At 38.9% G+C, this 13,229-nt stretch overlaps 1 protein-coding gene and 1 non-coding gene across 2 annotated transcripts; one reads left to right on the forward strand and one right to left on the reverse strand.

The window, feature by feature from the left end:
• The first annotated feature begins 10,811 nt into the window (after window positions 1-10,811).
• On the forward strand, window positions 10,812-12,101 carry LOC133039722 (uncharacterized). Its single transcript, XM_061118648.1, has one exon. It carries the CDS (start codon window positions 10,812-10,814, stop codon window positions 12,099-12,101), a length of 1,290 nt encoding a protein of 429 aa, XP_060974631.1.
• LOC133029405 (small nucleolar RNA R71) lies at window positions 11,325-11,431 on the reverse strand. The gene has a single exon (XR_009683527.1). It is a non-coding gene; the product is annotated as a small nucleolar RNA R71 (small nucleolar RNA).
• Window positions 12,102-13,229: the final 1,128 nt, after the last annotated feature.

The following is a 13,229-nucleotide window of genomic DNA, read 5'->3' on the forward strand; positions in this document are numbered from 1 at the left end:
AGAGAAGTGGATGCTGGTTCACAACTTTTATAACGGGCTGGTTGGTAATACTAGAACTTTAATAGATGCAGCAGCGGGCGGAGCTTTTATGAGAAAGAGTGCTAATGAGGCGTATGATCTATTGGAGGAGATGGCTCTAAACAATCAGCAGTGGCCAACTGAAAGGAGTCAATCTAAGAAGGTAGCTGGTGTGTTAGAAGTTGATGCCATCACAAAGTTAACAACAAAGTTGAGGCATTGACTAAAATCATTGCAGGGCAAGCTAAACAAGCCCAAATTGTTTGTGAGTTATGTGGAGGAAGTCACCACTTTTCGGAGTGTCAAGCAGATGTGGATGATTTGCCAATGGATGAAGCTAAAGCCATTGGGAATTTTTCACAGAACAACAACAACAACAATTATGGGTTCAACCAGGGTGGCAACCAAAGAAATAGTGGGTTCTATCAACAAAGAAATCAGAACCAACAGTTTAATCAACAACAAGCCTCTGGTGGAAGCTCTAGTTTGCAGACAGATTTACTGCTCCAATTTATGACTGAAACTAGATCTTCAATTAAAGACCTGCAGCCTCAGATGGGCCAGCTAGCAACTCAAGTAGCAACCCGCCCTCAAGGAAATTTGCCTAGCACAACTGAAGTTAATCCCAAAGAAAATTGCAAGGCAATTACCCTGAGGAGCGGTAAGAAGTATGATGGGCCCGAGTTACCACAACCAGTTGAGATAGACGAAGAAATAAATGCTCAACCAGTGCAAAAACCAACACCAACAGCGAGAGAAGGCTACCGACGTACCCGGCAAAGACCACCACCACGGTCTCCACCGATTAGTATTGATCATCATGTAAAAATACCCTATCCTCGCAGGCTCGTAAAGTCAAGCTTAGACAAGCGAGTTCACCAAGTTTCTAGAAGTCTTCAAAAGACTTCACATTAACATTCCTTTTGCTGAAGCTCTAGAGCAGATGCCAAGTTATGTGAAGTTTATGAAGGAAATTTTGTCAAAGAAGAGGAAGATGGAAGACTATGAGACAGTGGCTCTAACTGAAGAGTGTAGCGCTATTCTACAGAAGAAACTCCCTCCAAAACTCAGAGATCCAGGGAGCTTCACTATTCCTTGTACTATTGGTAAAATTGAAGGAATAAATGCACTATGTGATTTAGGAGCCAGTATTAACTTAATGCCTTTGTCAGTGTTCAAAAGATTGCAGCTAGGTGAAGCAAAGCCAACTACTGTAACTCTTCAATTGGCAGATCGATCGCTAGCTCACCCAAGAGGAGTCATTGAAGATGTGTTAGTAAAGGTGGACAAGTTCATCTTTCCAGCTGATTTCATTGTTCTGGATATGGAAGAAGATAGTAATGTTCCTATCATCCTGGGTAGACCTTTCTTGGCAACAGGGAAAGCACTAATTGATGTTCAGAAAGGAGAGTTAAAGCTAAGGGTACAAGGAGATGAAGTTGTATTTAATGTGCTCAAAGCAATGACCTATCCTATGGCTAGTGACAACTGTTTTGCAATTGATGTGGTGGACCAGTTGGTGGAGACAAAGACGCATGCTGAAGACCCTCTTAATCTGACTTTGGTACAAGAAGAGGTGGTGGAACAAGACGGTAAGGAAGCTTATGAGTATGCTTTGTGGCTCGATTCTTATGGACCGCTGAATAGAAAATATTATGAAGAGTTAGGAGTCATACCAAGAAAGCCTACCCCATCTACTGAAAAGCCTCCTCAACTAGAGTTAAAAGTCCTACCAGAGCATCTCAGGTATGAATATTTGGGAGAAAATAAGACACTTCCTGTTATTGTGGCTTCTTCCCTATCTTCTGTAGAGACAGATAAACTATTACGGGTTCTAAGGAAGCATACAAAAGCCATTGGATGGACTTTAGCAGATATTAAAGGGATCAGCCCTTCAACTGTAATGCATAGAATCTTAATGGAGGAAGGAGTGAAGCCAACCATTGATGCACAACGTAGATTAAATCCACCAATGAAGGAGGTTGTCAGAAAAGAAGTCTTGAAGTGGTTAGATGCCGGGGTAGCGTATCCTATTTCAGACAGTAAATGGGTGAGTCCAGTCCAAGTTGTTCCAAAGAAAGGAGGGATGACAGTGGTAAAGAATGAGAAGAATGAACTCATCCCAACCAGAACTGTCACGGGATGGAGAATTTGCATTGACTACCGAAAACTCAACAAGGCCACAAGAAAAGATCACTTTCCACTCCCATTCATTGATCAGATGTTAGACAAGCTGGCAGGTCAAGAATACTATTGTTTCCTTGATGGGTACTCAGGGTATCACCAAATAGCCATAGCACCGGAGGATCAAGAGAAAACAACATTCACGTGTCCATATGGTACTTTTGCTTTTCGACGAATGCCATTTGGGCTGTGTAATGCTCCAGCAACATTTCAGAGGTGTATGATGGCCATATTTTCAGATTTAATAGAAAAGTGCATCGAGGTGTTCATGGATGATTTTTCAGTGTTTGGCTCATCGTTTGACCAATGTTTGAGCAACTTGGAATTGGTTTTAACAAGATGTGAAGACTCTAATTTGGTATTGAACTGGGAAAAGTGCCATTTCATGGTTACAGAAGGAATAGTGCTGGGACATAAAATCTCAAAAGAAGGTATTGAGGTTGACAGAGCCAAAGTATCTACAATTGAGAACTTGCCTCCTCCAGTTTCAGTTAAGGGAGTTCGAAGCTTTTTGGGTCATGCCGGGTTTTATAGAAGATTTATCAAAGATTTCTCCAAAGTGGCCAAACCGCTATCCAATCTTCTTGCTAGTGGAGTACCTTTTGAATTTGGGAAAGATTGTCTTGAAGCATTCAAGATTCTCAAGGAGAAGTTAATCTCAGCACCGATCGTAACTACACCAAACTGGGAATTACCTTTTGAAATCATGTGCGATGCAAGTGATTATGCTATTGGAGCAGTTTTGGGACAACGGGTTGACAAGGTATTCAGAACCATTTACTATGCAAGCAAAACCTTGAATGATGCCCAACTAAACTACGCTACTACAGAAAAAGAGATGTTGGCTATAGTGTTTGCATGTGACAAATTTCGACCCTACTTGATTGGCAATAAAGTGATAGTGTATACAGATCATTCAGCAATCAAATACTTGATGACTAAGAAGGATGCCAAACCACGACTGATTCGATGGGTTCTTCTTTTGCAAGAATTTGATCTAGACATAAAAGACAAGAAGGGTACTGAGAATTTGGTGGCAGATCACTTATCAAGACTAGAACTGGAAGAAAGTCAGAATACGAAAGAGGTACAAATAAATGAACAATTTCCCGATGAACAACTCTTTAGTGTGAGGGAAAGTCTTATGGTACCATGGTATGCTGATTATGTTAACTACTTAGCTGCTAATATCACTCCTCCTGAGCTATCTCGCCAACAATTAAAGAAGTTCTTTTCCGAGGTAAAACATTACTACTGGGAAGAGCCAATCCTCTACAAGCACTGTGCAGATCAGATAATAAGAAGGTGTGTGCCTGAAGAGGAGATGTACTCTATTCTTAATCACTGTCATGCTTTACCATGTGGGGGACACTTCAGTGGAACTAGAACAGCTGCAAAAGTGTTGCAAAGCGGGTTCTTTTGGCCAACGCTTTTCAAAGATGCTAGTACTTTTGTGAAGGCATGTGATCGTTGTCAGCGTACAGGTAACATCTCAAGGAGAAACGAAATGCCTTTGACAGGAATCTTGGAAGTAGAGTTGTTTGATGTATGGGGGATAGACTTTATGGGTCCTTTTCCTTCATCGTTTAGCAATCTATACATTTTACTAGCTGTGGACTACGTATCAAAATGGGTAGAAGCTGCAGCAACACCAGCTAATGATGGAAAAACAGTTCTTCGGTTCCTTCAGAAGAATATATTCACACGGTTTGGTACTCCCCGAGCGATCATAAGCGATGAAGGGAGTCATTTCTGCAACAAACAGTTCGAAGCACTTCTTTCAAAGTATGGTGTTCATCATAGAACTGCCCTTCCCTATCATCCGCAAAGTAATGGCCAAGCTGAGATTTCTAACCGGGAAATAAAGATGATTCTGGAGAAAACGGTGCAGAGATCAAGAAAAGATTGGTCAAGAAAGTTGGATGACGCATTGTGGGCCTACAGAATAGCGTTCAAAACGCCAATAGGAATGTCACCATATCGGTTGGTGTTTGGAAAGGCGTGTCATTTACCGGTGGAGTTAGAACACAAAGCTTATTGGGCAATGAGAACTCTAAACATGGACTTAAAAGCTGCTGGGCAGAAAAGATTACTACAGTTGGATGAGTTGGAAGAATTTCGAAACGAAGCTTATGAAAACGCCAAGATTTACAAGGAAAGAACTAAGAGATGGCATGACCGAAATCTAGTCAGAAAGGAGTTTCAACCTGGTCAGCAAGTTCTACTCTTCAACTCAAGACTAAAGTTGTTTCCTGGTAAATTAAAGTCAAGGTGGTCAGGGCCATTTACGGTGATCAAAGTGTTTCCCTACGGAGCAGTGGAACTAAAAGGAGAAAGTCCTAATACTTTCAAAGTGAATGGACAGCGATTAAAGCTCTACTTGGGAGGTCAATTTGATCAAACCAAGTCCGCCATGATTCTGGCGCCACTATGAAGATCTCGATCAACGTCTAGCTAAGCGACGATAAAGTTAGCGCTAATTGGGAGGCAACCCAAATTTCTTTATGATTTAGTGAATTATTTTTAGTTCTTGCTGTTATTTTTCTTTCCAAAAAAAAAAAAAAAAAAAAAAAAAAATGGGACTCGCTCAGTGGCCGCGGCGAGATAGACCTTGGCCGCGGCCAAAAGGTCCTTACAGAGAGGGCTAAAATTTATCGAAATCTAGCCGCGGCGAGGCCCCATTTGGCCGCGGCTAGAATGGTCAGATTTCCCTTTTTAAACTCAAAAATCCCTAACATTTCAAATCAAACCCCACATTCAACCCCTACCTTCTCCAGCCGAAAAAACCACCCTCCTTAACCTATTTTCTTCATCTAACCCCATTCAAACCAATTTTCATCAAAATTATCCATAAACTCTCATCCTAAATCATCATAATCCCTTATTTCTTTCATCTAACACCCTTTTCCCCTAAAAATCTACTCCAAAATCCCTATATCTCACTTAAATTTCAAAAAAAAAAAAAATCACTATTCACCTTCTTCTTCCCTAAAGCTTCAAGGTTCTCATCAATGGAGGTTGACGAAAGAGTGATTTTCATTGAGGTAACAAATTTTAATTTCTCTACACAAGTTTGATTGGATTATTTGTGGATTGCTAGAGAATATTAGACTTTGTGTTGAAATTTTTGGAATTTTTGCTCATACATTGTTGAATATTATTGTGGTGAGTGCAATTGAGTGTGATTGTGAAAGGGTTAATTCCCGGGAAGTGGATTTGTAAGGGGAGGTGCTGTCGAAATTTTAAAAAAAAATCTTGAGAGTTAGAAAAAATTTGGGTGCTATGGGTCCAAAAAGGTCAAGAGTGAGTGAGGAAGTGGGAGCGTCATCATCCAACCCACCTAGGGGTCGCTCTAATCTTGATAGAGTAAGGTTTACCAACATGGATGCTCAAGAGCGGTTTTTGAAATTGAAAGATAGGCCATTCATTGAAGATAGGGGAATAGACATTGTAAACCTAAGCCAAACTGCAAACATCCCTCCTGCCTTTGCGTCTATTAGAGATCAAATCTTAAATAGGCAGTGGACTAAGTTTGTAGATGTCACTGAGCGGGGTAACCAAACGCTAGCTTTAGAGTTCTTAGCCAACTGGCCTGAGAGAGAGGATGGCAAAGTAAGAGTTAGGGGGGTTAAGGTGCCTGCTTCCACAGCCGATATCCATGCTCTTTATGAACTTCCAACCTTTACTATAGAGCAGCAACCTTTGAAGCAGCAAATCCGAACAAAGAGTTTGGATTATGTGGATATAGCCGACACTCTAGGGTATCCAGGACTTAGATTTCATACCTATGATGGAGAACCGTATCAATTGTTTCGGTGTGAACTCAACCAAATAGCCAAAGCGTGGCTGTACTTTGTCAGTGCAAGGTTGCTCCCGAACAAACACTTTTCTGATGCTCAGATTGACAGGCTCAAATATGTTTATGGAATTATGAAAGGGTATAATTTGAATGTGGGGGACATCGTTCGACTGACATTCGATATAATGGTTGAGGGTTCTTGTGGTGGTGGACTTGGGCTTGCTGGCATTATCACTAATCTGTGTGAGAAACATAGAGTACCACAGTACTCTTATGATACTAAGGTAGCGCCGCAGCGTAGTATCAATTTATCCACTGTTATGCGACTCAAACCTCCTCATCCTCATGGTCAACCACCAGCTCGGGGAGATCCTCCCGCACAAGAACAAGAGGAGCATGACGACATTGAACCACCACGTCTTGTCGGGCCTCTCGACCCTGCCATGCAGTACACTCACAATCAGCTGAATTATCTGATTCAGCAGAACATGCATATGCAGAATTACATGGCCCAGCGGAGTATCTTTGATGAGCAGCAGGTGGCTCAATTGAACACACTTGTCACGAGGATGAATATCGGTGTGGATGATCCAAACTATTTTCCCATGCCACCCCGCTTCAACCCTTATGACCAGCCACCGCCGCCAAACCCCTTTTAAGGGGCTCAGGTAAGTTTCTCTCACCCTGGTTTATTTTCATACATTGGGGACAATGTGCATTTCAGTTTGGGGGGGGAGACTTAAATTTTTCAGTTTCAGTTTAATTGTTTTATTTTATTTGAGTTTGTTTTAGTTTTTCTTTTAGTCTTGTGTGATAGCTAAATTGAAAGATTGATTGAACTGTTGTTATTCACTTGTGCAATGGATTAAAACATAACTGTGTGCTTGACTTGCAACTGTTTGAATTAAGATGGATGTGTGCTAGGAAGTGATTCATGTAGACTTAAAACATTTGCTATTCTCACGTATCACCTCTGTTCTATTTGGTTTGTGGAATGATTGATTGAACATGGAATAGAATTTGTATGACATACTCTCTTGAAGCGAAATCCTTGATATTTTCTGTTTGGAAAGTGATTTAGGCAAGTTTTCTTTGGAACGATTGAGCCTTTCAAGCCTACCTAGAAATTTTTACCATAGTATACCCAAAGTTGAGCCTTAGCTTGTTTTAAAAAAAATTTCACCACTTAACTGAGCTGAATTCGTTATCTTAAACTCTTTTCACCCTGAACATACCTTATTATGCCATGAGCCTTGAAGCAAGTTTGGGGGGGATAAGTGCTGTAAGTGAAAAAAAAAATAAATAAATAAAGTGTAGGAATGAGAGATTGTGAAAAGAAAAAAGGGAATAATATTGTGTGTTGGGCCTATAAAAAAAAAAAAAAAAGAAAGAAAAAATGTATTCTTGAAGAAAAAAAAAAGTTAAGAAAATTATGAGGTACACACATAAGAAAAAAATTTCAATCTCTTATTTCTGTTTTTGGGATATATGGAAAGAAAGCAAAAGAAATGTCTAGGCTTGCTTGGTTAAAAGTGCTTATGGTATAGTATAGCTTAAATGACTTCTCACCTACCCATGTACCTAAGCCATGTTGATGTTAACCGAAAAAGACCTATTGATTCCGAATAGAAATTTGTCAACATTAGTGGAGAGAGGTATGTCGTTCAAACTTATTAATCATGTGTTAGTGGGATGTTGGAAAGTTGAGAACAGTTGTGATGTCAATGGCAATTGAGATGTTTTATGTTTGTATGAATTACTTACTTGTAAATTGCACATTCAACTTAGTTCTTAGAGTTGGCAAGTTGAAATTCTGGTTATTGATGGATTGAAGTTGTGCAGGTGGTGGTAACAGTTAAATTGTCGGAAAGTTTAGCTATCATTGTCAGTTTTTTTTAGTTTAGTCTTAGTACTCGGGGACGAGTAAAGAGTCAGTTTGGGGGAGTTTGTTAGGCTATTTTTAGCCTATGTTTTGGATCTAATTTATGTGCGTTTTTAGCTGTGTTAGGACGGAATTACGCTTGTTTTCTATGTTTTCAGGTTCTTTGGAATAAAAGATGTCTCGGGGGCAGAAATTAAACAAGAGACGGGCTGAGCCAAGAAGACGCAAATTACGGGTTATTTTGTACATCTGGCCGCGGCTAGATATAGCTTGGCCGCGGCTAGATCCCAAAATAACAAAAATTTAGAGCTGCTCCAGTAGCCGCGGCGAGGCTCCATATGGCCGCGGCTAAAAGGCCCTTACAGAACGGCCTATTTTTCTTACTCATCTGGCCGCGGCGAGAGTGTATATGGCCGCGGCTAAAAGGTGCTTACAGAAAGACCCCTTATTTGCAATTATCTCGCCGCGGCGAGAAGAAGCTTAGCCGCGGCGAGATTCCGTACGGACCAGGGGCATTTTCGTCCATCGAACCCTAAATTTCCATTATAAATAGAAAACTGCGATTGGAAGTCAGGGAGAGCGATTTTGGAACCCTAAAACACAGCTGAGAGCGGCAGGAAGAGCATAGAGATTCAAGTGAAGATCCAGAATTCATCCTCCAACAGTTCTTTTCTTTATTCCTCTTTAATTTATTTATGTTGAATATTGCTATAGGAATGGTTATGGATTTATTTCTGAACTAAATTTCCCATTTAGGGAGGATGATGATTGTTGTTTAATGTTTTGCCTAGTTAATGTTTAATTACCATTCCTCAATTCTTGTGTGTGAAATTATCTTAATTTGTTCTTAATTTCATGTTTAAGATTGATCACTGATTAAGGCTCAAATTTGTACATTTTAAGCCTTTATTTATGCATATATAATTAATATAAATTAAGTATTCTGTGGTTTTAATAATAAATTTATTTTAGTTGGAAATATTTAATTTATTTTAAATTTGTGTTATTTTTCAGATTTGAGCAAAGTATTATAATAGAACCTCAACCCAATTGGATGATTGATCAAAAGCCCAATATCTATTTCACATGAAAAGATGGTGCTGGATGTTTGCACGTTATCTTTTGAAGGCCCATTAGTTAATGCCTAATGTGGAGAAATAGTCCATATCAACTAAGTTTTTAGTTGACTATCTCATATGACTACCACAAAGAATGCAACAACAATAACGTGTCTCTTTCTTTGCCAACGTCATTCCATCTGACGGAAGTAACTAGCTCACGGCACGCCACCTGTCCCATCATCCCCCATTCTCTCCAACATTTCCTTACACGCATGGTCCCATTTTCTCCATTGTGTTCAGCTTTTTGTGCCATTTATCCCACTAAATGGTACATGAAAATACCATATTTGAGGAGCAAATTTGCACTATAAAAAGGACCCAAATCGTAAAAGGCATCAGATTTTAGTAGTGTTATTATACTAAAATTTTATCTTTTTCTTTCCTTCTTCTTTATTTTACTTTATTAATTTTGGTGTAAAGACAATGTCTTTTCTAGGCTAATTTCTTTGGCAAGACTCAAGTGTAAGTTCATGCAATTTTTATTCTTCTAATATATTGATTCTCTTTGTTCTTCATTTTCACATTTGTTATATTAAATTTCTCTTCTTCTAAATTGCACTTTAAATTTAATAGTACCTTTTATATAAGTTCAGTCATGCTTTTCTTATGTAAGTTAGGCTATTAATTATTAGAGTGTTTATTATATTATATGATTTTTACTGCATTCTGCCAGTGGTATTTTGTCGATTTAAATTATATAATATGATAGTATTTTTAGAAGTAGTTTTAATTTAATTAGAGAACATATTTTTCTAGTGAGCTTAATCATATACATTTTCCAACTATAATTAATGGTGTAGAATTATAGTTGAGGTTAAAGAATCAATTTATTAGGAAAATATAATTGCATGTACAAAGCTTGTGTCTTCCATAATCATTTTCTGATCACTTCTCATTTTAATTACTTGTTTAATTTTTAAAAATCATTTCTCAATATTCTCATCACATTCAAGGTTCATATTTTATTCTTGTAAAATTACTAATTGTCCTTTTGAGTGTATTTTTCCTCCCTGTGGATACGACATATAGCCCGTTTACTATCGCGACCGCAGTGTAACTAATTGGGCGACATCAATTTTTGGCGCCGTTGCCGGGGAGGTTTCTGCGCTACAAGAGGTTAGTATAGTAGTTTTATTTTTTATTTTTTTTTAATTTTTTTTTCTCTCTTTATTTGTTTATATAAAAAAAAAACTTTTTAGTTAGTATAATATAATTTAGTTTTTTTTTTTTTTAAGTTATATATAGATTCAAAAAAAAAATCATTATATATTATTATTATTATTCTTTACTCTTTTAGTGTAAAAAAAAAAAAAGCAAGTCCTTTTTGTTTAGTTTATTTGTTAGTTGTATTTATTATTTTGCTACTATATTAGGGTGTTAGTTTTTGTTTTTTTTTTAACATTATTTTATTTTGTGTATTTTTTTTTTAGGATTAGCCATTTTTTTATTTATTTTAGGTTAGTTGTAGACTTTTATCCTTTAGGCTAAAAAAAAAAAACAAAAAAAAAAAAAGTTGTGCATAAAATATTTTCATAAACTTTTTAGTGTAAACCCAATTGTGTAATGGTAAAAGTGGTACAAACTGAGATCATTCTGTCTAAGAAAGATTGGCTTTAAAGGTTTGTGATAGAGTACCCTCTACACTTTCTAGCAACCCCGGGGAGTTCTAGTAAAAGTGTGGGACGAAGCGGTACCTTGGCAACCTTCCCAATCGGCCTGGGAATATCTTGTGTGAATACCCTTGCATTATTACATAGTTGTAATTTACATTATTTAACAAGTGAAAATACACACAAAAAAAAAGTGAATGTCACGAAATAGAGACAAATTAGGGAGATTTGTAAAACAACAAATTGAAATTTTAGAAAACACTCCTAAATCGTCTTCTTCCACTCGTTCTCATTCACCACCATCACCCATACTTCCTGCACTTCCAATGATGGCTCAACAACAGGAAATCCAACCAAGAACACTACAGGATTACCTACATCCTACGCGTACGGCCACACCTTCATGCATAATGTATCCCATGAATATGCCCAACTTCGATTTCAAACCTGGCATGATTCAACTTTTACCCACCTTTCATGGTATGGAAAATGAGAGTCCATATGTGCATATTCAGGCCTTCGAAGAGGTGGTGGCCACATTCAACAACCAAGCTGACATCATTAACTTGGTGAGATTGAAGTTCTTTCCTTTCTCACTCAAGGATAAAGCCAAAAGCTGGTTGTATTCCTTAAGGCCAAGGTCTATTGGGACTTGGGACGAAATGACAAAAGCATTTTTCTCTAAATTTTTCCCACCCCATAAGACTAGCAGCCTTAAGAGGCAAATCTCTACCTTCACCCAAAAGGACCATGAAACGTTTCATCAGGTCTGGGAGAGGTTTAAAGATTTGATGGGCCAGTGCCCACATCATGGATACGAAAGTTGGCGTCTTGTCAGCTATTTCTATGACGGTCTCACAGCCGACAAAAGACAATTCGTACAAATGATGTGCAATGGCGACTTCCTACAGAAAGATCCCGAAGAAGCTTTGGAATATCTTGAAGAAATTTCTGAAAAATCATACACATGGAGTGCGCCAAGTCCTACAGACAAGCCACGAACAGCCGGAGTCTACCAATTGAAGGAGGAGGACAGTGTGAAAGCTCAACTTGAAGCTTTGAAAAAACAATTTGAGGCTTTCAAAACTCAAGAAGGTAAAGCACTCCAGATGGCTGCAAAAGTGGAAAAGCAAGAACCATGCTTCATTTGTGGAGGGACTGATCATCAACCACAAGAGTGCCCTAGTCTTAGTATGTTAAGGGGAGGAGATGAGGAACAGTGTAATGCCTTAGGGGATTATAAGAAGCCTTATAATGCCTACTCCAACACATACAATCCTGGTTGGCGTAACCATCCCAATTTCAGTTGGAAGGATACAAGTCAAAATCAAGCATCTGGGAGCCAATGGAGGCCTGATCAACAAAAGAATTCTCTTGAGAGTTCCATGAAAATTCTCGCAGAATCTCAACTAGAGTTCGGTGACTTATTTCACTCAGGTGATAGAGGAATTGAAGGACATAAAGATTCAAATAACAAAGTTAAATGATTCTTCAGTCATTCAAGAGCGTGGTAAGCTTCCCGCTCAGCCTCTAATCACTCCCAAAGGGCAACATATGGCACAAACCTCCGTTCCTTCAGAGTCTAATCTCAAAGGGGTTAATGCTATTACTACCCGAAGTGGTCAAAGTACGGTATCACCATTACCCAAGACCACTAGTGTACCAATGCCCGCTCCAGATGCTGATGTGCCACAGAACCTTCCAGTAAAGGTGCCCTTTCCTCAGGCTTTGAAATCCACTGGAAAGGTACTGGAAAGTCATAGTGAGATCCTTGACTTCTTGACACAAGTTAAGGTTAACCTGCCATTACTTCATGTAATCAAGCAAGTACCGGCTTATGCCAAAGTTATCAAGGATCTATGCACTATCAAAAGGAAGCACCATGTCAAGAAAACTGCATTCTTGGCAGAACAAGCTAGTGCGGTGATCGACTGCAAGGCACCGCTTAAATACAAAGATCCTGGTTGTCCCACCATTTCATGTCAAATAGGGGAACAGGAATTTGGCCAAGCCCTCCTGGACTTAGGTGCAAGTGTAAATCTCATGCCTTATTCCATATACTTGCAACTAGGCCTAGGAGAACTTAAGCCCACATCTGTGGTGCTACAATTAGTCGATCGATCAGTTAAGAAACCTCGGGGAATAGTTGAAGATGTCTTGATTCAAATTGATAAATTCTATTACCCTGTGGATTTTCTCATCTTGGACACTCAATCTGAAGTCAACTTAGAGTCCAAAATTCCCATCATTCTCGGACGACCATTCCTCGCAACAGCAAATGCACTCATCAATTGTAGGAATGGTCTCATGAAAATCTCTTTTGGGAACATGACTCTAGAGGTGAATGTTTTCAACATTGGTAAACAACCACCTGATAACGATGAGTGTTTCCAATCATTTCTGATCGATACACTTATTTCAGAAGAGGTAGAAGCACAATACACTTCCACTCATCTCAATGACCTCTTTGAAATTTCTGAGATTTCTGAGTCGGGTAATACTGAAATCAACCCTGAAGTCATCAATCAATTACCGACCAAAAGAACCATGTTTTGGAATCCAATCTTTGAGGGACTTCCTCAAGATAGGGAAACACCAAAGCCATCCACTGTACA

The sequence above is a fragment of the Cannabis sativa genome, chromosome 7 (genome assembly GCF_029168945.1).
Source record: "Cannabis sativa cultivar Pink pepper isolate KNU-18-1 chromosome 7, ASM2916894v1, whole genome shotgun sequence".
Taxonomy (NCBI): Eukaryota; Viridiplantae; Streptophyta; class Magnoliopsida; order Rosales; family Cannabaceae; genus Cannabis; species Cannabis sativa.